General features: G+C 32.5%; 1 protein-coding gene across 1 annotated transcript in view; it reads right to left on the bottom strand.

Annotated features, from left to right (window-relative positions):
* Positions 1–25,781, bottom strand: part of NCAM2 (neural cell adhesion molecule 2) — a 184,721-nt gene that overhangs the window by 1,726 nt on the left and 157,214 nt on the right. Inside the window, exons 18-19 of the mRNA XM_036243644.1 lie at positions 5,914–6,118; positions 1,162–1,281 (exon numbers count right to left, since the gene is read on the bottom strand). Coding sequence (XP_036099537.1) covers positions 1,162–1,281; positions 5,914–6,118 — 325 coding nt within the window. The remainder of the gene's footprint in view (positions 1–1,161; positions 1,282–5,913; positions 6,119–25,781) is intronic.

The following is a 25,781-nucleotide window of genomic DNA, read 5'->3' on the forward strand; positions in this document are numbered from 1 at the left end:
TTGTCTAAATATCAATCATTTCAACCCCTTGAGAGCAAATAGAGGGGATTTTGGAAACAAATTGTTTTCTTCAGCTATGACAACACTCAGAATTTGATTTAGGATGAGAAGCCTAAATCAAGTTTTTCTGCAAGGAAAGTTACTTGACAAAGAAATAACAATTTTTGTTTAAAAAAAATTTTTTTTTAATTAATTATTTAAATTTTTTTTTTCTTTATTTATTTTTAGAGCAAGAGGAAGGGAGAGGGAGAAAGAGCTAGAAACATCTATGAGAGAGAACATCCACTGGCCGCCTCCTGCGTGCCCCCCACTGGGGATCGGGCCCACAACCTAGACATGTACCCTGACTGGGAATTGAACCACGACCTCTTGGTGCATGGGTCAACACTCAACCACTGAGCCACACCGGCCAGGCTGAAAAAAAAATTTTAAGTCAATTTGGTGAACAGTATTTAAAGAATAGTGTGATAGTCATGGTTCTATTAGTATTAAATGCATTCAATGAAATATTACTATTACTACGTCTTATTAATGCCTTTGATTTGAATCATTTTAATTTTTATGTACATGAATCAAGGCCCATGTTCAGACTCTTTAAAGGTGTAGTTAAAATAACTGCTATGGTTTTAGTGGAGTTATGATGGATGCAAAAAATAAGTAAATACCATAATCTTGAATGGAGACCAAGCACCATTGACTATATAAACATTAAAAAATGACAGTTTAACAGTATTTCTTACTGTTCTTTACAAATATTCTTTTAAAAAGTCTTGGGTATATTTCACAATATTTATTTCTATTTAGACTGTGATATTTATGTTCAAAGCAATGACTAATTTCTTGACACGTCTTTATTTCAATAAAAATCAGTCACATTTTCCAAGCATATCTTTCTTAAAGAGTAAGATTAGTGTAAAAAAATCTGTCTTTTTGACATTTTTGTATAAAATTATAAACATATATTTGAACAGTTGACTTTGACATGATACAAACATTTCTTGTGAAATATCTGAAGAAAAAAAGCGATTTTAGATATTCATATATGGTTTCATAACACTTTTTATAAATGGTTACACTTGAAAAGGCCTGCTAAAAATTAATGCTGTGTTATACCTTTAGAAATACTTATCAAAATATTTTGAAGCATTTTAGACTACGTACTCGGGTTCTGTTAGTGGTGTGGTTTCATTTGGCTCATTTACTGGACTTCCATCTTCATGGTTGGTGATCCTTTCATCCTCTGTTCTCATCTCCACTATCGGCTCTTTGGATCCATCTTTCCTAGAAAGATAAAGAAAAAAATTCTTACCGACATATTGTAAAAAGGGATGCATTATGAAATATATTTTACGGTCTCCACCTAATCCCACCTGCTCACAATAAATCCAACATGGTCAGATTGAGAGCACCACTAAGAATAATTTTCTTTTTTTGCATTTTGACTCATCTCTCCAGAGTTTTTTACTCAGAGAAAGTAGAAATAAAAAATTCGGTTTTGTCTACAAATATTTTTCTGTCAAAATTGTGTTTCAAAATTTGAAAGATAAAATTTATATGTTATCTTTTATTGTTTTAAATGTCTGTATACATTTATTTGAATGATTTTAACTATACGATCACTGACTTTTAACATATTCACGTTTTCAATAAAATAGTTTAAATTAAAAAATACTGTAACATATAGGCAAGATATTTTCATTTATAATTTCATAGTCACATCATTTTTATCAGATGTCTAAAAAATGAGAGTGTGTTATTTACCATACTTGTGAAAGTGTAAAGTTTATTGCAAAGTTGCATACCTCAAGAAATAAAGTAAAAGTAAGAAAAACAAGAAAGGTATTTTTTGATGATGAAGGGTAGGTGAGATATAAGGGCTGGAAATGATGCACTCATAATACAGAGAGCAGATATGCTCCCCACCAACTAAGGAAGGGATGTGGACCTTCAAGTAGCCGGGGACATACTCTTCCCATGCAAATCCACAATACTCTCTTCCGTATTTACCCAAATGAGTTGAAAAAATATGCCCATACAAAAAAATCTGCACATGAATGTTTATGGAAACTCTATTCATACTTGCCAAAAATTGGAACTAACCAAGCTGTCTTTGTCAATGGGTGAATGGATACACGGTGGTGCAGCCATACATACTCAGCAATAAGGAGAAATGAACTATCAAGCTACAGAATGACATGGAAGAACTCTAAATGTATATTGTGAAGGGAAATAAGCTAGTCTGAAAAGGCTAGATATAGTGTAATACCAACTATATGCTATTTTCAAAAAGGGAAACTATAAAGACAGCAGAAAGATCAGTGGTCACCAGGGGTTCAGGGTGAGGGAGTGAGAAAGGACACAGTGGTGGTGCACTGGACACAATGTAGGAGTAAAATTTTCCACAATATTGAAGTATAGTATGTTATTTAATATAGCTGTTAGATCTTATTTCTCATTGAGATTTTATATATCTTTTTCCAACTAGAACTATGAAGCTTTGAAAAAGAGTTTTTTCAAACTCTTTTTGTGATCTACAAAATTATGATGCATGGATAAAAAGCACGGGATGAACCATGTGTTTTCATCTTGCCAAGTCTTTAAGGTTGATTAAACTCAGCAGGATGTACAAACAGAAGTGGTGGTGGATAAATGAACAAACGATAGTCAAGTAAAAAGAAACAGCAGAACTTGAATATACCTTTTTGTTTTGCCCATGGCCACCAATATCCTTCCAGTTAGCTAAGACAAAAGCATGAAGGTAAGATCCTTCTACCTGGTCTTCTTAATTCTAGACTTCTGTATTGCAACCTCCCAGTATTTCATTCTTCATCAGTAGCTAAAGTAATAAATCTTCTTTAAAAACTTTCAATTAGGAAAAAAGTGATTATTTACTTTGACCCAAGAAGATTTAATACCTTGGTCCCTAGATTATCCTCTGACCTGACATGTGTACCAGTCTCTCTGCCTCACGCCTTCATGTTTATTTGTCCCTGCAACACAGTAAGCTTATTCCTTAGGGGCCATTGTATTTACTGTTGCACTTCAATAAGATGCTCTTCCCTCACTGCTATATCGCTGACTCCTTTTCATTCTACTCTTCAGCGTCAGTTTTACTTCCATTGAGAAATCTGCAATGACCTAATCTCTAGTAATAATTTATCATTATGTTTTTCATTTTTCTTAGTTTTCCACTACTACACATTTTCATTTTAGTCAATGTTTAGTTTATTTTTTTCTTTTTTCTTTTTATCCTCACCCGAGGATATTTTTCCATTTTTTGTACAGATAGAGGGGGAGGGAGAGAGAGAGAGAGTGAGAAACATCGACGTGAAGGGACACATCGAGTGGCTGCCACCCGCACGACCAACCAGGGCCGGGGACAAACTGCAACCGAAGTACGTGCCCTTAGCGGGAACCGAACCCGGGTCTCTCCGGACCGCAGGCCGACGCTCTAACCGCTGAGCCAAACTGGCCAGGGCTAGTTTATTTTTTTCTTGCTTCTTTTGTTCATAGCTTTATTGCTAGATTGCACAGCAGTGATTGTTACGTGGTAATTATTCCTAATTAATGTTTGCTCAATCTTTGAACAAGATGAAAATGTATAGCATTTATCTTTGAGTTACATATGTATATATCTTATGTAAATATGTATAATTTCATAATATAATATATTATTTTCTCAAAACATGAAAAAGTAGCTAAAACTAAGTTGGATGATATGTTTAGTTAGTGAGTAAGACCATGTAAACCACAGCATGTTCTCATGAGGAAAGCAAAAGATACTGAATGGTGAATTGATTCCACTGAATTTACTGTCACACATTAATATCCACTTCAAATGTGAGATAGAGCCTAATTTCTGTTTGTTCTTTGCTATGTTCTGTGTCCAACAATTAAGCAGGTGGCATTTTTATTGCAAATAGAATCTAATTTCTTTGAACTGAAAATGTATATTCTCAAATTTAGCATCTCTTGAAGTGAAAAAAAATCTTTACAGTGTATCCATGGGAAATAGTCAAAGACAAATTGCCTAGTAATATTGAAATAGGCTTGAAGATAAAAAAGAACAAAAACCATGCAGAATAAATTTTCCTATATTCCTAAAGCCTAGAAAATAATACATGAGATCATATATGCCTAGATATTTGTATAGAAAAACAAATAGAAACACTAAACAATAAAAATGAATTACTCTTGTACTTTTGAGATTAGATACAAATATATCTAAAGACCACAGAACAAAAATAAATATTAAAACTTCTTAATTACTCTTTTACATGACAAGAAAATTTTCTACAAAATTCAGCTCTGCATATTTTCTCAGAACTCATATTTTGTATAATTAAATGAAATGCCACAGATAACTCCAAATTCTAACATATAGTCTTCTTTTGATCAAAATTTGGGAGAGTAAATTCAAAATCTATAATAATATATTACATAGAACTTACATTTTCTATACAGAAAATTTTGGAACATGTATATGTAGTCACTTCTTTCAATTGTAGGCATTGGTGCAATTTCTGTTAACTCAGTTTAACTTAGTTTTTAACTCAGATTACCACTGATGAGTATCTTTTTTATTCAATATAAACTGAGAAATGGTAGGGAAATCATAACCAAATATAATTGTATGGTTGTATCTATCTATCTATCATCTATCTATCTATCTATCTATCTATCTATCTATCTATCTATCTATCATCTATCTATCATCTATCTATCTATCTATCTATCTATCTATCTATTTATCTATCATCTATCATCTACCTATTTATCATCTATCATCTATCTGCTTACTTATCTACCTGTTAATATTCAAATAATGGCAGTCCTGGCCAGTAGCTCAGTTGATTGGAGTGTGTCTGATATACACCAAGGTTATGGTTTCAATCCCATGTAAGGGCACATACAAAAATCAATTATCAAAGGCTTAATAAGAGGAACAACAAATTGATATTTTTTTCTCACTCTTCCTCTCTCTCTAAAATCAATAAAATTTCTTAAAAATTAAATCATGACAATCAATTTTTTACCGTGGATCCCATTTAAAGGATTTAAACAATACAGTACTCTGTTTACAAAGTCATTTGGCTCTATAAGACGTTATATTTAAGGTCATATAGATTTAAGATCAGAGGACAGCCAAACACTATGGTGTTACCTCAAAAAGTTAAAAATTAAATTGCCATTTGACCCAGTGATCCCACTTCTAGGAATATACCCTAAGAAGCCTGAAACACCAATCAGAAAGAATATATGTACCCCCAAGTTCATAGCAGTACTATTTACAATCGCTAAGATCTGGAAACAAACCAAGTGACCATCAGTAGATGAGTGGATAAAAAAGCTGTAGTACATATACACAATGGAGTACTATGCAGCTATAAGAAAGACAGATCTCTTATCCTTTGAGACAACATGGAGGGACCTAAAGAGTACTATGCTAAGTGAAACAAGCCAAGCAGAGAAAGACAAATATCACATGATCTCACTTATTTGTGAAATATAATGAATTAAACAAACTGATGAACACCATTGACCCAGAGACATCCAGGTGGGGTACAGACTGACAAGCCTCAGAGGAGGGGGGATAGGAGGGGAAGAGATAAACCACAGAACTTATATGCATGTGTGTGTAACCATGGACATAGACAACAAAGCTGGGGATGGGGCTGGGAGATGGGGAGGAGGGTGTCAATGAGGGAGAAAGGAGAAACATCTGTAACAAAAACAAACTAATTAAAAAAAATTACCTGTTCTTGCCAAGATAAAAAAAAAAACAAAAAAACAAAGCCAGCCAGACCCGTGCCCAGTGGTTTTATAAGCTCTTTACTGTGCTGAGAAAAACAAAGCCTGAGTCAAGCACTCAAGCTTGACCTTGGCATCTGTTTCTGTGATGTAGCTACTCACAGGTACGCAGCTTTTCCTTCTTCCAGTTCTTTGCTTTTGCCACTGGAGCCGCTTTTCTTCCCGCACATTCTCCTGGTGATGCACATTAACAGCCCACATTGTCGAATAAAGAAGCAGCTGACATCTGTCACCACAAGGATTAGCAAGAGGGCAGCGACTCCCAGGCCAATGACCGCTCCGAGCCCAAGACCGTTAAAAAGTGTGTCTTAAAAAAATAATAAATAAAAAATGTCATTAAACCTCACAGTAGAAAAGATTAGACAGTTACTTTAAAAATAAATCTTACCTGAGAAATCATCGACTAAAGACAAGAAAGGGAGAGTCCCTAGAAGACTTCAATTTCACGGTTGTTGAGAGCTAGTCTCTGGTTTTCAAACAATATTTTAAGCAACTGACATGGTAGTATTTTAAACTGTTTTTTACAAATGTTTTTAAAAATAAAACCTCTTAAGTAACTCTTTTTCCCAGTAGAGTTCTTGATTCCCTGTGGAAAAGATAATGAATATTATTATATCTGTAGCTGTACTCTGTCAGAAAGCCACAGCCCCTAATAGATCATCGCTTTCTTAAAAGAAAAATAGAGTCAAAACTCCTGTAAAAAAAGTGTTAAATGAATGTTCTTTACGGAATTATTTTAGTGTTAAAACTGGAATTTGCAAACGATGGCTCGAAGCACTCTGCTTTGACAGAGAATATGTTTTAAAATATCTGTGGGTGAATATTTTTAAAAGCACTTGTAGAATAAATGTGTACTTGTATTTTTTCTCATTACTATTTTAACAAATCACATTAGACTAGAAGCAAACTTTAAGAGAGTTAGGGTACTTATGACCTTTGTGAACATAGGGCAAAATGGGAGCCAGTTGTCCTTGGTATGTAGTTGCAGGAAACCTCAAAAGCCACACAGAAAGTATCCATGAAAAAGGTGATAGGCCCGGCCAGTGTGGCTCAGTGGACTGAGCATCATCCATGGACTGAGAGGTCCCGTTCGATGCCTGGTGAGGGCACATGCCCCAGTAGGGGGTGTGCAGGAGGCAGCTGATTGATGTTTCTCTCTCACATCGATCTTTCTCTCTCTCTCTCCCTCCCTCTCTCTCTAAAAAATCAATACAAACTTTTTTTTTTTAAAGGTGATTGAGAATAGGATGGAATGTGATGACTGACAAAGCAGAAATGGCCAGAGGGATCAGTATAGCAAAAATAAATGTAATGTTGCAAGTCTGTGGTTGAAGACAAGAGTAGACTATGCAACTATAACCATATAGATAGGAAAGTAAATGCAATGGAAAGAAAGCAGATTAAACTGGTGATAATGTGTTATTTAAAGCGGAAAAAAAAACAGGGATTATATAGGACCATTTTATAGAGTTAATTAAAACGACTCTTACGCTAGGCAAAATGTCAGTCAGAGAAAGACCAGTATCACATGATGTTACTTATTTGTGGAATCTAATGAACAAAATAAGCTGATGAACAAAATAGACTTAGAGACATAGAACTAGGGTTCAGACTGACAGATCTCAGAGGAGGGGGCAAAGGGGAGGGAAGAGATAAACCAAAGAACTTATTTGCATATATGCATAACCAATGGACACAGGCAACAATGCTTTGGGGGGAGGCAAGAACAGGAGGAGGGTGTCAATGGGGGAAAAAGGAGAAAAATCTGTAACAAAAATATATTAAAAAAATAAAATAATTTTTAACGTGATTATGTAAAAATTTGTTTGTATAACACTATAAAATTATAATTTTCTCTTGAATGATGATAGGGAAATGTATTGTCCAGATCATAATGGCATGCTTGCCAAGTAACTGATGGGGAGCAGAAGGGGAACATACAGAAACAGGTATAAATTTGAATTTTGAGAAAATCACTTCTGAATATTATATGTAAAACAAACTTTTTCTGTCATTTTTTTAAAAAATTAGGTCAAACATTTTAATAATGACTCAAATAAATTTTTGTCCAAAAGAATCAACATAATTATTCTCATTTTGAATTTACCATTCCACGGCCGATCTTGAATATGTCACACCTGTCTGAATGCTACTATACTTTTCTGCAGAATGACTAAGTTTTATGTCAGCATTTACTTTATTGGTAGTTATTTCGGATATACTGCACACGATTCAACAACCAAAGCTCAAAAAAGAATAGCTGAAAATGTATGTCCAATTGGGCCTTCGCCCGGGTGGATAGATTCACTCTATGACCTTCCAGCTTTCAACTAGTCATTCCTCTATTTTGTTAATGTTCCTCTCACGTGCAGAAATGTACACACAGTTGTCAGCAATACTTCTCACAGATGATATATCTGGTCCATTATATAAATCCTCATTTACTTTTTTTTTTTAAGTATAAAATCTGGCTTTGTACTTAAATGCACTGGATCTGGAATCAGAAAATGCTGGTTCCATCACTTACTGCTTGCTCTGTGTCCTCAGGTGAGGCCTGTAACTCCTCTAAGGCTGAGATGCCTCGTTATTGAAACGGACAGTTATAAAAACAGCTACCACCATGCACTGGGTCATGGGTGATGAAAAGATTGTTGTGAATAAGTTTTCACACTTCTAGCACCTATTGCCCATCACTAAGTAAAAATTTAACAAACATTGAAAGTTACTGTTTTACTATCATAAAAATTCTAGAAAAAAAATGCAGTTTTAGTGAAAAAAAAAAGATTAAAGTTTAATTTGCCTGTAAATATATTTCTTTCATCAGCAACCTGCAGTATCTCTTATTAGGCACTGATTATTCTCTTGAGAATATAATTACTTTTTTTAATGACTTAGGTTTAGCTAGTTAGCTTTTAAATGATAAATATTTTATTTGTGACTGTTGTAGCATTAAAGGAGTATATTGATCTCCTTCACGTCCATCTTTAGAAAAAGCTCTTAGAAACATTTTATTTGTAAAGTACTTTATAGTAAAGAAATATTGAGGCTAAAATAGCTACTGTTTTCTTCTAGACGAACAAAATATTTTTAACTTACAATTAAAAATTTTAAAGGTTACTTGAAGTTATTTTTATGAAAAGCCAAATATATTTTTTGTCATTGCAGAGGATAGGATGGACATTGAATAGATTTATGTTATAAATATTTAAATATCTTTTGAGGTAATGTTGTTGTTTTTTTAAAAAAATCATCTTAAGGAGGTCTTTAAATATGTATTCTCATGTCCCACAAGGTTAGATTACAGTAACTGTGAAAGCTAAATTTTATAATATTTTTCTGCCACCAATTTATTCTGGTATAAGAGTTTACTTATTTGTCTTTGGATTTTTCACAAAAAGCCCATAACCATAAGCAAAATTACATCACTAGGATTTAGGGACTAGCAAGAGTTTATATTCTCAGAAGCATATGGAAAATTCTTCCTTTATAAGTTAATCATGGTTTTAACTATTTAACAAATTGAAATGGATACAGCAATCATTGAAAGAATTTTAAATCAATCTTTTCTCTTTTAGAACACTTACACATATATGATATTATTTTAATAACAAGTCCACTACAGTTTGGCCTCTCCTGGGCACCTCCTAACCCAGCACAAGTAGCAGTAATCTGTAGATTACTTTTTAGCTGATGGCCCAGGGCAGAAAACAGTTGGGGCTGACCTTGGCTGGCACCTCCCAGGAGGCCTCAGAGCCAGCACACCTAGTAGTCAGCTTCAGACCATGTCAAAGTACCACTCAACCACCTCCACAAGCAACACACTCAAGGGGTAGACTTAGCAGGAACCAGAGCCTGCTGCGTAAGTCCTGCTCCATGGGGTGGGTCCCTGCACAGCTGATCCTCTGCGGTGGTTGTAGTCAGTCTTTGCAGCTGATCTGCCTGGGGGTAAATCCCTCTCTCTAATGTCCCACAGCAATAAAACCACAGGAGGGTGTAAACAGCCCACATGGGGTATGTTCCTGGAGAGCGCGGCCCTAATAAACAAGGAGGTTATGCCACTGGACCCTACAGGAAATGTCACATAAGGCCCATCTACCAACTCCAGGAGATATAGCACCTCTACCTAATATATAGAAACAAATATAGAGAGGCTGCCAAAATGAGGAGACAAAGAAACATGTCCCAAATGGAAGAACATAAATAGAGACAAGAAATTTACTAGATGCAGAGTTCAAAACACTGGTTATAAGAATCCTCGATGAACTTAGGAGAAGAATAAATGAACTTAGTGAGAACTTCAACCAAGAGATAGGAAACATAAAAACAGAACTAGAAAACATAAAAATTAGGCAGTCAAAAATGAAGAACACATTAAATGAAACGAAGAATATATTACAGGGAATCAACAGCAGAGTAGATGAAGTAGAGGATCAAATCAGATATTCAGAAGATAAGGAAGCAGAAAACACCCAATAAAAATAGCAAAAAAGAAAAAAGAATTAAACAAAAAGAAGATAATATAAGGAGCTTCTGGGACAACTTCAAGTTTACTAACATTTGCCTCATGAAGGTGCCACAAGGAGAAGAGAGAGCAAGTAATTCAAAACTTATGTAAAAAAAAATAATAATAATGACAAAAAACTTCCCTAACCAGGTGAAAGAAACAGACATACAAGTATAGGAAGTATAAAGAGACCCAAACAAGATGAACCCAAAGAGGCTCACACTAAAACACATCATAATTTAAAAGCAAAATGTTAATGACAAAGAGAGAATCTTAAAAGCAGCAAGAGAAAAGCAGTTAGTTACCTACAAGTGCACTCCCTTAAGACATTTAGCTGATTTCTCAACAGATACTTAAAGTGATGAAAAGAAAGGGTCTATAATCAAGATTACTCTTCCCCGAAAAGCTGTCATTTAGAATTGAAGGACCGATAGTTTCCCAGAAAAGAAAAAGCTAAAGGAGTTCACCACCAAGCAGTAAGTATTACATGAAATGTTAAAGGGTCTTTAAAAAGAATACAAAAACAATACAAAAATAAATAAAATGTCAATAAATACATATCTGTCAACAATTGAATCAGAAAAAAAAAAACACACCCCCAAATAGGTAAATAAGCAGAACAGAAACAGACCCATAGATACAGAGAACATTTTGATGGTTGCCAGATGGGCAGGGTGTTGGGAGGATGGATGAAAAAGGTGAAGGGATTAAGAAGTACAAATTGGTAGGTACAGAATAGTCACAGAGATGTAAAGTACAGCATAGCGAATATAGTTAATATTATAATAACTATGTATGGTGTATGATGGGTAAACGATTTATAGAGATGATCACCTAATAAGTTATATAATGTCTAACTCCTGGGTTGTACACCTTAAAATAATATAATACTATATGTCAACTGTAATTAAAAAATAAAAATTATTTCAAAATCAAAAAGAATACTAAGTTAAAAATATGTAAGTGTCCAAATTTGACAAAATAAATACATGGCTTGAAAATAAATACATTTATTTGAAAAAATAAAATGGAAAATAATAATTAATAAAGTACAATCATGTTAATTATTTATGTATTCTTGTTTTAACTTCCTTTTTGAAGATTATTTCATACTGCTCTTTTGAAAAAGGGAATTTTATATTAGAATTGAATAAGAATAATTTAAGCATCAAAATATTATTTTTGTGACATATTTTATTATTGAAAGCAAAAGTAAGAATCATTCTGAATGTTTCTGTAACCTCTCACCCAGCGGTACTTTCCTCTCGATGAAATGCAGATATTAGCTAACTATATCAGTACATTTCCCCAAGATGTAATTACATAATTGCATTCTAATCGTCATCAAAACATAAAATCAAATGTTAAAATAAGAAAAATGAGCTTCATTTCAAACTTGTCATATGCATGTCTCTTCACATTTCTGTTGAGGAAATTAACTTACTCCTAAAACACTGAATTAATATTTTGTAAAATTTATTATATTTTATAATACCAGTTTTTTTTTAATTTCACTATATGCATAAAACTACCCTTGTATTTTTACTGGTTAAGTAGTTTAGCATTTTACTAACTCTTTTTCTATGTGTATGTGTATCTTCTCCAAACAGATTGAGAATTACTTTCAGATTTCGAAAAGGGATGAAGATATGGAGAACAAAAATGCTTTCAATTTAAAAGGTCTTTAAGTGGAGGTTTGATTGTTGCTCCCAGAATAGTGGTAGCTGCTTTCATAAGAGATATTGCTAGGCATAGTAAACAAGCAGTTTAAGAGTGTGAACGACAAGATACTCAGAAACTCTTATATACATCACGTCATTACTAGATACTATAGCCTCCTTCAGTTGAAATAGGTACAATTGTCTTTTGTGTAGATGTTCTTGCTTTATGCTGCCTAGAGTAGCTCACTTTCAAACTAGGTGTACATCGATGGACAATCTAGGTATTAATCTATCCAGTATGTTTATAGATGTGTGTCCTTTGTGAACAGTGGTGGAGCAGGCACCTTTCTGCAGCTGGACTCCTGTAAACCACACGGTTAGCTACCCTAACACCAGACCTCTGAATGATCTGATGACCTTTGTGGCCAACTAGGTTTTTCTTTTTAAATCATTAATCCATTTATGCTTCACAAACCTCATTGAGTTCCTGTTAAGTTAGTTTAGAATATAAGGGGTTTTCTGCTATGTACTAAAACAGAATTAGTAAAAAATTAACATAAATCTTAAGCTTAGTATGCATTTATTTAAGTTTATTTTTATTTATGATGCATAAATTCTCCAAATGTAATTTCATTTACTGAATTCCAAAACATACAACAAAGAAAAAAAAATGGATACTATTTTTGTTTTCTTTCCTTTCTTATTAAATGTATTGGGGTGGCATTGGTAAATAAGATTAAATAGGTTTTAAGTGTACATTTCTATGATATATGATCTGTATATAGCATCGTGTGCCCACCACCCCAAGTCAAATTATCTCTGTCACCATATATTTAGCCCCCTTTACAACTCCTAACTCTCTTCCCTCTGGTAACCATCATAGTCTGTGTCTATGAGTTTCAGTTTTACGTCCCACATATGCAAAAATAATCAGTCAAACTGGTGAGAAACATGATTTCACTCGTGTGTAAGACAAGGTTTTTATATTAGTGAGGGCATACAGTTAATAGTGAGGGTTGCACTGTAAGTATGGTCATCTCCCTGCATTACAGAAGGCACACTCTAGGGTAATGCGACTTTGAGAAGAAAACACATTGCACTAATGTGCAAACCAACAACCATCCCTGAGAATTTCACATAGCTTTTTGTGATATGGTAGAAAAGCTGGTTTCTTAAATCACCTGTCACTACAGACTTAGAAATTATCTTAAAGTGATAAATTCAATTTATTCTCTGTGATAATTTTCCTAAAATTCCCCAAATCAAAAAAAGAAAAAGAAAGAGTAGTAGAAAGAGCCAGAACACAGAATATGAGTCTAGGGTCTAGACTGGGATAGGAACATATTTTTTAAAATAGTGGGATAACTGAAAATAAAGTGTAATCACAATATCCTCCCACCCCCCAACTATCAACAAAGCTGCCGGCTTTACATTTCTTGATATAATCACTTGTCAAGAAAAATAATATTCTCCGACCATGCGCAGATGTGTAGAGAAATGCCTTACTATGCATTTATGAAAATTCCTACTTCCAATAGGGCATACTGCACCTCCTAAACAGAACCTAAACTGGATTAAGATTTGTTTTTGCATTTGTCTTTTTTCAGTTAAATTAAATAGAGAATCAGGAACACATGTATAAATGTCATATTTATATATTTTAGATATTTAGAAAAAATAATTCCAAGTATCTGTTTTTATATATATGAAACAACAGGACTTTCATTTCACCGTTGCAGGTTCAGCATAAATAGAAATTTAAAAACTAAGAAAAATTTTGATTCACTCGTTATAAAATTCTCTATTACAGAGAGGGATGTTAAACCATTGATATTAGCAGTCTGAGCACAATCCACGCTATTTCCTTAGCTCTAAAGACCACATTTCTCTTCTGTGTTATGACTATGGGCCTCCTGAATTTATGGTGCCTGGTGTTCATCCCTGAATTGATAGATCCATGCAATTTAGATTCATAATTCACTCCCTTGTTCGAAACAAATGTTTGAACTTCTGAGGTTTCCAATGTCTGCTCAATACTCTTTAACTGTGTTAATTAGGAATGACAAAATCATCGAGGGTTATATCAGCAAGAATGATTAAAAATACCATTTTGTATTGATTAAAATATTTTAAAATATCAAACAGCAAACTCAAGAGCAACTATGATCAGATTTTATATTTTTTCTCTCTCCCCTAGGCCGCTTTTTAATTTATTTCCCCATATACCTAGAGAAATAGTGAGTATACCCTCCTAAGACATGTGTTGTTGTTTTTTCATTATAAACTGGTAATATTTTATCATATGTATACTTTGAACAATGCAGTGTGCAACCATAAATCATAAAAGTAAGAAATTGGAAAAATTATATAGACATATTAATAAAATTCTAATTTTTAAAATCTTCACAGTGTGTCTGGCTGGTGTGGCTCAGTTGTTCAGCGTCGACCCATGTACCAAGAGGTCGCCGGTTCGATTCCCTGTCAGGACACATGCCCAGGTTGTGGGCCTGATCCCCAGTGGGGGGCACATGGGAGGCGGCCAATCAATGTTCTCTCTCATAGATGTTTCTATCTCTCTCTCTCTCAAATTAATAAAGGAAAAAAATTATATCTTCACAGTGGTATTTTTCACCTGTTCTATGATCCAAATACCACTACTGGATATATTTAAATAATTATGTTTACTGTTTAATTTTTGATGACATGTGTATATAATTCCCATGTATTCTAGCTAAAATATTCTTTGATAATCATATATAAAAGCAGCTTTTGGAATTCCAAAATGTTATGCAAATATATTATTATTTTTTGTTATACCTATTACTCACTTTATAGTAACTTCTTGTTACTCATTATTTACATTATTATCTTTTAAAAAAGTATATCTCTACATTTTCCCCCAAACTTCCTAGATTTTTAGCAAGTATGTCTACTTTCTAAATGTTTATTTGAATATTGCTAACATTCATGAACTATGGTGCACAAAATAATTGTAAATGCATATTTATGTTGTTTTTTTTAATCCTCACCCGAGGACATTTTTCCATTTTTTGTTCAGATAGAGTGGGAGGGAGAGAGAGAGGGAGAGAGAGAGAGAGAGAAACATTGATGTGAAAGAGACACATCGAGTGGCTGCCACCCACACAACCAAGCAGGGCAGGGGACAAAGTGCAACTGAAGTACATGCCCTTAGTGGAAACTGAACCTGGGTCTCTCTGGACCATGGGCCGACGCTCTAACCGCTGAGCAAAACTGGCCAGGGCTATATTTATGTTTAAAAAGTGGCTTTTTATTATTGTTTGTTGATAAATTCTCTTCATTACAGCCTAAGATTAAGATTATTCATTCTTCTAGTTTTATATGTACATTTCACTCTGGCCAGCCTCCACTAGTTTTTTGTGTGTGTTTAATTTTATTATTTATTTATTTGTTATTCATATAGTACATTATCTTTGTTTAGTCTTTTCCTTACTCTTTCAAATTAAAATCTTTTTTGATTGATGTTAAATGAAAGCAAGATAATAATGGATAATCTCTGTCTCTGATAGGTTACACTGACTGCTCAGTTTGGGGAAAAGGATGTATTCTTTATTTGCTGTCTTTGCAGTTCATTTTGTTCTCTTTAGTTCACTATTAGTGTTTTTTTTTTTTTAATTACAGCTATTTTTTTATTATGGTTATTTTGCATACGATTTTAGACACATTCATCTTCATTGAAATACAAATAAAATTAATACTCTCAAAAGATAATTACAAAATGGATCAAAAGCTCCTCCCTAAAAAACAATCAAGACTTCTTGTTTTATGTTCTAATCCTTTACTCTGTTATATCTTGGTTCCCTTTTGTACAGCTCATAGAATTCAGGAGATAAAAAAAGCATTGACATCATTTAGCTTCCTGACAAAACACACTTAGTAGTGACACTGTAAGTTCATCTGAGTTCATATTATTCAGATATTTGACCGCTGGCTGAACTAGCTGAATTAAAAGTGTGTGGGTACAACTGTAATCTCATGCATTTTTTAATGAACAATTTAAAGAAAAAAGTATGTGATGCTAGCAATCAGGGAAGCCTGTGAGAAGAGCATTGTTACAAGTGAAGAGGAAATGGCAAAGCGTCTTTTATGAGATGGCATTTTGGAAAAAGATTTCTTAGAATGTTAAAATTAAAAAATCTTTAAAAATACAGGGGTGTGCAAAAGTAGGTCTACAGTATATGGAAAAAACATGCAGGTTATAATGATTACAATACCTTTATTAACTCAAACAAATGTCACAATGGAAAAAAACTTGTATATTAAAAACCAAAACTGACTTATAATCATGAGAAAAGTACATAATTATATCAAATCATACTGATTTATAAGAGCTTTGTGAGTAGGAGGGATTTTTATATTTTAGGATCAGTAATTTGCTGTTTTAAATGAACATGTATTGAGTTCACTGGAGCACCCTATATCTAGAAATAGATTATAAAAGTTCATGTTGGAGAATAATATTTATGTGGAGGTTCATTTCATATAATTTTCTAGGTTTTTTCCCCCCTTGATAATACTATTTGCAGTATCCATATATTAATTTAGGAATTAGAAGTTTTCAGATTTTAAAAATTATAAGCAAAATTTACCAATAACATTTCAACATTAATATATCAATAAAGTCTAATGTTCTTATTTGTATATGTTTTAAATTCTCAGGCGACTTTCAGTACATTTTAACAAGGTGGTTATATCTTTTCTATATATACTCAGTTAAATAATATTTATGTAGATGATGTATTGCTTACTACCAAATTTGTCTTCATACAACCTTCCTTTTGGGAGGTGAAAACTGTATTTTATGTGACCTGTTCTTTATTGCTGTCTCAATTCTTTAGTTATTTTGACTCTTCTGTCAGAAAAAATAAAAAATTTATATAAACTCAAAAGCAGTCCAAAATTTTCTTCCAAATCACTTCTCCCCCTTGAGAGGTGCTCTTTGGGAGAAGATAGAGTATCAAGACAGCAATGATAGACCAGGCTTTCAAAAAAATAGTTATGATTTGGGGAAAGAAAAAGTAGCTAATTGAAGATATTTGGTTTAGTAATAAAAAGGGAATTGTAAACATGTATATTACATAAAGTGTTTATAATTTTAAAACTATACTTCTTTCTCAGTGTCTTTTCCTATATATATTTGTTAACAAAGGCACAATTATACAATAAATATCTTTTCGAAAGATTTTCTAGTCCTTTGATATTACAAAAAGGGTATTTTTGTCCAGGGATAAATTGGTAAAAAATACGTGACCATCCTTTAATTTATTACAATGTTATTAAACAACACTGTCAAGCAGTTGGGAGGATAAAATAAGAAAAAGGCCAAGTGCTTTTCTCTCTGGGGGCTCATAATGTATTGGGAGGGCTGAGGAAGACGTAATTAGAAAGTGAAATTCAGTGAAACTGATTACTTTCCTGATCGTTGTAAACACTGTGGCCTGAGCAGATCGGTGGGAGAAGCGTGTAAGTTAGTGGCCAGTGGTCCAGGAGGACATGATGAGAAGATAATGTCTGAGATGGTGTTGAAGACGACGTTGTCCGTGTGATGTGAGGAATCCATTTCAGTGAGACTGGGGCGTGGGCAAAGATGGAGAATTATAAAAGAAGATATAAAATACATTCTGAAATTAGAAGGTATATATGAATATCAGAGATAAGATATTGGGGTGATTGGGAGGGTGGGGCGTCCTAAGTGATAAATGATGTTGAAGAGGATGGACCTTGTGATTGAATAAGAATACAACTATGTGAACACCCCCTAAATATAGACACAAACACCACCACCCACAAACCTACAAGACTGATCTTTTCCCAAAAGATGGCAAAGAGTTGCTGGAGAGACACTGACGGGGAAGCAGAACCTGGGGCAATGGTGAATAGTGAGACAGTAGAGTCCTGGGCTCCACGGGGGATGTCTGTCCAGTCTTCCCTCTCTCCTGATTCATGCCCATTTCCGTAACGCACACGGGCATGCCAACCCTGGCTGATGTTTAGATTGAAGAAGAAAGTAGAGTTGGCCTTTTACATGTGATTAGTGACTGAATTAATATTAGACCATCAGTGTCTATTAATATATTTTAAAAATAGACACTGTATAAAATAAAATACTATAGATATTTATAACTAGGTATAATCATTCTATATACTTGTAAATGGAATGCCATTTCAAATGTTCCATGACTTTCACCCTGTTTTTAAAATATCTATTCAAGTCTCCTCAAGGTTCTGATAACTATTTTTTTAAATCAATACCCTACAAAAAGTAAACAATCTAAACTATGAAGTTATTATTCTTCTATGGGATTTTTGCTTCTGTAATTTCATAATTATCTATTCAAACAGCTACTTTTGAATTTATTTTTAACTCACAAACTCTATACCTTCTGCATATGCAGGCTATTCTTAAGTTCAGTTTGCTTTGGTGGAGGTGATTTAGTTACTTCATATTCAATAATGAAGGCCCTTATTGGCTAGAAGGAAAAGAAATGTCTTTAATTGGAATTAATATGATCAAAACAGACATTGACCAGTGATAAATAACTGAATAATTTAAATTTTAGTGCTTTAGTTCAATCATTACCTGGTCATTTTCATTTTTCTGTTAATATTAAGAATCTGACCATACATAGAAAATAGAAGTATTTTCTTTACACAAACAAAAACTATGTTTTTAAAGGGCTATATTATAAAAATGAATCATGACTGAAATTGATACTTTGCAATTTGCTTGTTTAAATTCTAAACCTTGTAGTCTGTTTATTATAAAATTCTTAAAGGTACATTCTTTTGAGTTTTCTAAATGTATAAAACAATAAATGAAAAAATGTAAACAGATACATGAATGGGATGATGATGTTCCAAGGAATCCATAACACACTGGGTTTGTGAACCTTCCAGTTCTAGGTACGTACTACATTGTGTCTTAGAGACTTTATTTCTCCATTATGGTTATACATTTTAAAAAATAAAGTGAAAGTATTAAACCTAAACATTCTAAACATGTCTAAACATTCTAAACAGGCCATTTACGATGGATATTTTCTTGTTTTCAGAGCATCAGGCAGTTGTGAGTTTAACCTTTCCTGTAACATACATACGCAGTTTAGACTTTCAGAAATTACATAGAAACAATAGAAACTGAAGCTTGTTGCTTATGGAGTCTTCAAACAGAATGCAAGTTTGAAGAGGTGAGTTGTAAACCATATTTAAATAGAAAAAATGACTACCTTTTAATGTGATTTTTTTCCATATTTTTTGTAATAATGAGAAATGAGTACAGAACAAGCATATAGCCACTATACAAACGCTGGGTTAAAACTGTCTTAAAATGAAAAGAATAGATGCTGAGATGCAAATATAAATTTTAGTTTTTATTAGACAGTAAGTAAAAATACTATTTATATAAAATGACCTATTTCTACAATAACATAAATGCCATTTTATAAGGTGTTTTCAGAAAATGTGTAAAAATCAGAAGTTAACACAGTTTAATTTGATATTCATTTAAAATTATAAACTCTGTGAGTTTACTACACAGATCATGGGAAAACAGCTCCGTGTACAAGTTGAAGTGAGACAGAACACAGCTAACTACCAGGAGTTCCATGACTCCTACCAGAAACTGTGGTTGTAATACATGGCTTCTACCGGAACTAGGTCAAAGACATAAGACCTTATAAGTATGGGATAGAATTGGTTCAGTGTAATTTAATCAAACGAAGATAAGAAAACTGAGAATTCAGGTTGCTTGACTCTGTCAGTGACTAGTTACTTGGGTTCTCTGACTCTCAGTTTCTTGCTATAATAAGTAATAAAATACAATATTAGAATAGATGTCCTCAAATCTCTTTAGCTGCTTCACAGTGGCTCAAAACAACAAAGTAATATAAAGTTTATGTGACTATCATTAGAAAAATGTCAGACAATCCCAGATACTTCCCATTTGATCTCATCATCATGAGGCTTCAAGGAAAAATGAAAAACAAGAACACAGAAAAATAATTTAGCTCTCTCTCCCAAAGTACATTTCTGTAACTATTATATTAATTGAAAGAAGCTCAAATATTATAACAAAATATAGACATTATATTAAAACTTTAATTTGAAATACATACAAACATGTTTTGATGGGTGGTAGATATTCGGATATGTATTTGGGAGTGGGCTCCTCTAGAAGAATGATCAAGTGTGCCTTAAAATAATGCGAATCTTAAATAAGTGTTCTTCTGTAATGTCTACACTACTTCATTCTTTATCTGTCAACATGACTATGTTTGTATAAGATAAATATATATTCATGCCTAAACCAGAAATTGTAATTTTTTACTTTAGAAAAACTAAGTGAAAATTTTACATTTTAACAAATAATTATTTGAATCCAGGTCCAGTGGTAAAACAAACAAACGAAGGAATATATATATATTTTTTATCCTCACCTGAGGACATTTTTCCATTTTTTGTTCAGCTAGTGTGCGAGGGAGAGAGAGGGCTGCCACCCACACGACCCAACCAGGGCCGGGGACAAACTGCAACCGAGGTACATGCCCTTAGCGGGAACCGAACCCGGGTCTCTCTGGACCGGAGGCCGATGCTCTAACCGCTGAGCCAAACTGGCCAGAGTGGAATATAATTTTTTATTAAGATCACTGGATCTGGGTTATAATTGTGACTTTTCACTATACACATTATTCAATTATTTCAGGCCTCACCATTCTCATCTCAAACATGGGAGAAAAGATCATTCAGAGGCACTGCATGAAGAGTGAAGGAGATTTTGCACTTAGGCATTCTGCACAGTGTGTGACGAGTACATGTTAAAATCAGTAAAAGGTGCTCTGTTTTAGTACTATTATTATTATTAATTTTAAAATTTCCAAAGTCATTTATGTTTCATACCTTGGTTGTAGATAAGTGAAGAAGCTTAATGGTTTCCTACAACTTTATTCTCATGGTGCTCAAACTGAATTATAATGATATAATAATCAAAGTAATTGAAGAAAAACCACTTTCAGAATTTATGTCTGTTTTTATAAACGTTTGCTACCAATGGAGACTACTCTACCATTATTGACTACTCAATAATTATTGAAATTATTAAATATATTCATGTGTTTCACAGTTATCTCCTGATTATTTTGGCCTCCTACTAACAATAAAAGTTTTCAAGAAGACCCTATAATTAGTTTACAATGAAAGTAATAGTATTTGTTATCGTTTCTAAATTATTTTTACAATATAAGTCTGCTGATGATGTATTATTTCTTCCAAAAGTGATATCACTCAATTATTATGTTTATTACATTGAAATATAGCAGTTGCTCAATTTAGAAATGAAAACACACAACAAGGACAGGAAACGTTTGTACCAGTAATAAAGAAAACACATATAACAAAGCTTTTTTCAGTTTTCTTTATTACAACAATGGAGACACATAAATACAGAAAATAAAATGACATTTAATATACTATGAAACACATGCATAAGGTTACACAGAGTGTTGAATATTATGTTGAGGATTTTAAATAAGAGATGATACTGAAGACAATACATTTATAACATGTACAGTTTTTTCATGAAAATAAGCTATGATGAAAACAAATGCAATTAAAATAACCAGAAATAGTTACTTTAAAACAGAAGTGTAATACATAAAATCAATGTAAGCTGTGTGATTAAAAATATTCTTGGAAATAGTTCATGAATTGTGGATATTATTTAAAACAGTAAATTTTAAAATTCCTTGTTTTAGAAAAAAAAGATTAGCTAGAAAATTTATTTCATAGTGACCATTTAGTACATACATAGAATTTTAAAAATGCAGTATACTTTAAAAAATGATGCTACCTCTTAATATTATGCAATGTTTGCAATGTGTAACTTTATAATTTATTACTTAGAATAATAAAGAATCACTGAATTTAAGTTGAACATACACAATTAAGAAATTCTGCAATATACCTAGGCTTAATACAACCAACATTAGATTAGTTCACATTAAATAAAAAATTCAGCTCTGCTTGAACAAACAAGTCTTTAAAAAGTAGGTCAAATGATGGTCTACCAACAAAGACAAGAGGACATCAGTTGCAGTTCATATCACCTCAGATATACTAATAGAACTCTTGAATACATCTTACGCATTTTCCTTGGCTATTTTTTATATATCTATCAGTTGTGTTTAATAGGAGCTAAAATATATGTAATAGAACACTCTACTCTTCTGATACTATTTAGGGACGGGTATTTTAGGCTTTGAAATAGTTACTAGCCACTTGGAAGGGGAGGATGCTACCAAATCCTTCATCTGGTTCATATCTTGATAAGATAACAGTGTCAAAGGTATTTGGAAAACAAATCATTGATATTAAACTCCTGTCTCTGTTTTATTTCGGAACAATTAAATTATATTTTAACTTATGAATCCTTTGTCTTAGATAAAAATTGAGATGCTGCTTATATACTTTTATAATCTGTTTGTGTTGTACCAAGTTCTTGAGTATAATAAAATAAAGAGATAGTAGTACAACTTCATATTTGAAAGTAAGAAATTGTTAACTCTAGAATACTCAAATTTAAATAATAATTTGAAAGGGAAGAATTTAATGGGATGTTAGAAAGACTTTTCTTTCGTGAAGACCTAAAATTTACTGTGATAATATCTTCTGAATTCTCAGATTAACTATCAAGTAATGCTATTAACTAATAACACTCTATTTTTTAATCACATAATGAGTTGATTTAGACTTTCTACCAATTTTAACTTACATTAAAATCATTCAAGGGCTATTTGTAAAACATCTGTATCTCCAATCATGTGATATATATAGATTGAAGCTGCCCATTCAACGCATAGCCTTCGTGAGATTTTAATCTATACCACAAATGCAGGGACTTTAAAATTTGCAGATGATTAACAGAAAAAGAATAGAAGAAATACATCCTATTTATTTATGTCCAGAAATTGAGAGGAAAGAAGAGAGGGAGTGAAGAGGGGGGATAAAAGAAAGAAAATATTAGAAAGAGAATTAAAGAAAATAAACCAAAATAAGAGATCCTATTTAATTGTATTCTCTCAAAACTTGTTTAAAGGATATTACATTATGCCTCAGAGTTTTAATCTTAATAAATGCATAAAATGATACATTTATGTATGACCTTAATCACTCTGTATTTTTATTCAAGTAGAATAATAATACATAGACTAAAGAAAATTATTAAATGATAATACTTAATTTAGGTAGTACTATAACATATTATTTAAAGTTCTTAATGCTACTAATATAATCAAAACCAAAGAGGTTGAAATTTTCAGATAATTTTCCATGAGTAAAGTTATTTATTAATAGACTACTATAAACTGAAAATATTATACAAAATGTCAGCTATCTATTCTTGAAAGCTAGACCAAAACAAACTGAAATATTATATTGGTGATATAAATATCTATCTTGAATCACTAAAATAATTTGTAATGTTAAATTTTATTTCTCCTTCTTGGTGTTGGTATACCACATTTAAAAAAAACAAAAAACTTTTTATGTATCTGACAGTTCATCCAGATCTAAAAGTATATTGCTTAATTCTCTTCTGCACACTCTATTTTGTTGAATATAAGTGAATAATCATAAATCCAACTGTCTAGAGTTGAAGTGACTGTGAACTTTTGCTTATTTTATTTTTTATTTAAATAGAATATAATAAATGAGTATTATTATATAGAAATTATTTGAATTAAATATAATGGTTCCCAAATTGACCCAAATCATATAACCTATGAACTACTGTGCATACTTGTACTTGTCATTATTAATTTTAAAAGAATTGATGAATATTCAAAAGTCAAAATTATTTGCAATGAAATTATTTGTACAATTATTTGTCATATATGTAACTTAAGTTATATATATATAATGTAAATTCAATGTCTAGAATCTATACGTATATATATATATTTAAAACTTTAAACACTTGAGATACTTTAGGCTAAAAAAAGAGGAAAGACATTTTAAGAAAAATAAAACAAGTCATTAAAAACTTCAGTCTTGTCCATGTCTTCCATTTTGAATGCATATATGTGCACTTGCATAATGTTTTTGGAAAGAATGCAATTGCAAAATTAATAAAATATACTTATTCTCAATGAATAATAGTATTAGGAGAGAGAGGTGCAAATTTAGCAATTTCTCTAAGGTTCTTCCCTGTAAGAAGAAACTTTGCAGGACAGAAGAATTCACTAAGCATAATCTGTTAGCACATCTGAAACATAGTGCTGGTAGGCCTTATCATTATCTGATAGATAATTATTGAGTTTGAATTAGGGCACAGAGACCATTAAGGAAAAAACACAGACAAACAAGACAGACATGTAAAGAGTTGGGAAGAATAAAAGGAGATACTCAGGTTTGCATAAAAAGTTTACCTGCTACTCCACATGCAGATGAAGGCTACCATGCATAAGTACATCACCCTAGGTCTGTACCTAGTATAATATGGTCCAAATAACATTTCGAAATGACTTATCACTTAAAGATATTGTATATACGTCAATTGATATAGACACATCTTTCTCATTACATATAATGATTAAAACAAAAATTCTCCTTACAGACAAGTTCATATTTATACACTTCAGACATAAAATTTTACTAAAAAATTCATTAGATAAAAAAAAAAATCACTGAATAATTCTAGAGACTTAAGTTGAATTTTTATGTCTTGCTTACCTAGTCAGATTTATTTAGACCTATAGAGAGTAGTTATACAAAAAGTACTCAGTTAGATTTTATGGATGCATATAACAAAATTAAAGCTCAGGTAATAGCCTTGTCCAGTTTGGCTCAGTGGTTAGAGCTTTGGCCCACAGACCAAAGAGTCTCAGGTTCGATTCCCAGTTAAGGACACCTACCTGGGTTGTGGGTTTGATCCCCGGCCCAGATCAGGGTCATGTGGGAGGCAGCCAGTCGATGTGTTTCTCTCACATCAATTGTTTTCTCTCTCTCACCCTCCCTCCCACTCTACCTGAAATAAAATCAATGGAAAATATCCTTGGGTGAGGATAAATAACAACAAAAAAATAAATAAAATAGAGCCCAGATAATAAAAGGGAAAATTCAGCAACACTTACACATTACTAGGGTTTTTAATAATTAAACAAGGTTTACAATCTCTATCATATCACTTATTGAAATGCAATACCTGCATTGTTTACAGTTTTGTGCTTTTCAATTTCTTATAGAAAGCAAAGCACAGAACCTATCATTTTAAGATATCTGATAATATTTTTGAAGAATTTATGCATATCGCAGAGCTGTAAAATAACTATTCATCTAAGAATACATTTGGCCAAATGATAGACTGCTTATTAATTTCAGGATTAACAACTTGATCTGTACTTAGATGTTTAAAAAATCTCAAAGAACAACTCATTGAAATGGAAATAATTCTACAAAGATAGAATTTTAATTTTAGGGTCTTTTCTGAACTGTCAAAATGTCAGTCCAGGTGCCATATACCTGATTGAGTGTTCTTCACATCACTGTTAGTGACCTTGAGTTATAGAATATAAAATTTAAAAAAGAATAAATCAACTATGTTATCTTACTAAAGACATATTCCATGTTCTCCACAAAAGTGTTTTGTAATTGCATACTAAGATAATTTCTACAATACTTTCTTGCAGAAACATTCAGAATTTATTGGAAAGATCTAAGCAGCTTATAATGAATGAAAAAAAAAATTCCTGGAAGTGTTTTTAAATCTACTTGTT

This window comes from Molossus molossus, unplaced genomic scaffold (assembly GCF_014108415.1).
Source record: "Molossus molossus isolate mMolMol1 unplaced genomic scaffold, mMolMol1.p scaffold_m16_p_5, whole genome shotgun sequence".
NCBI lineage: Eukaryota > Metazoa > Chordata > Mammalia > Chiroptera > Molossidae > Molossus > Molossus molossus.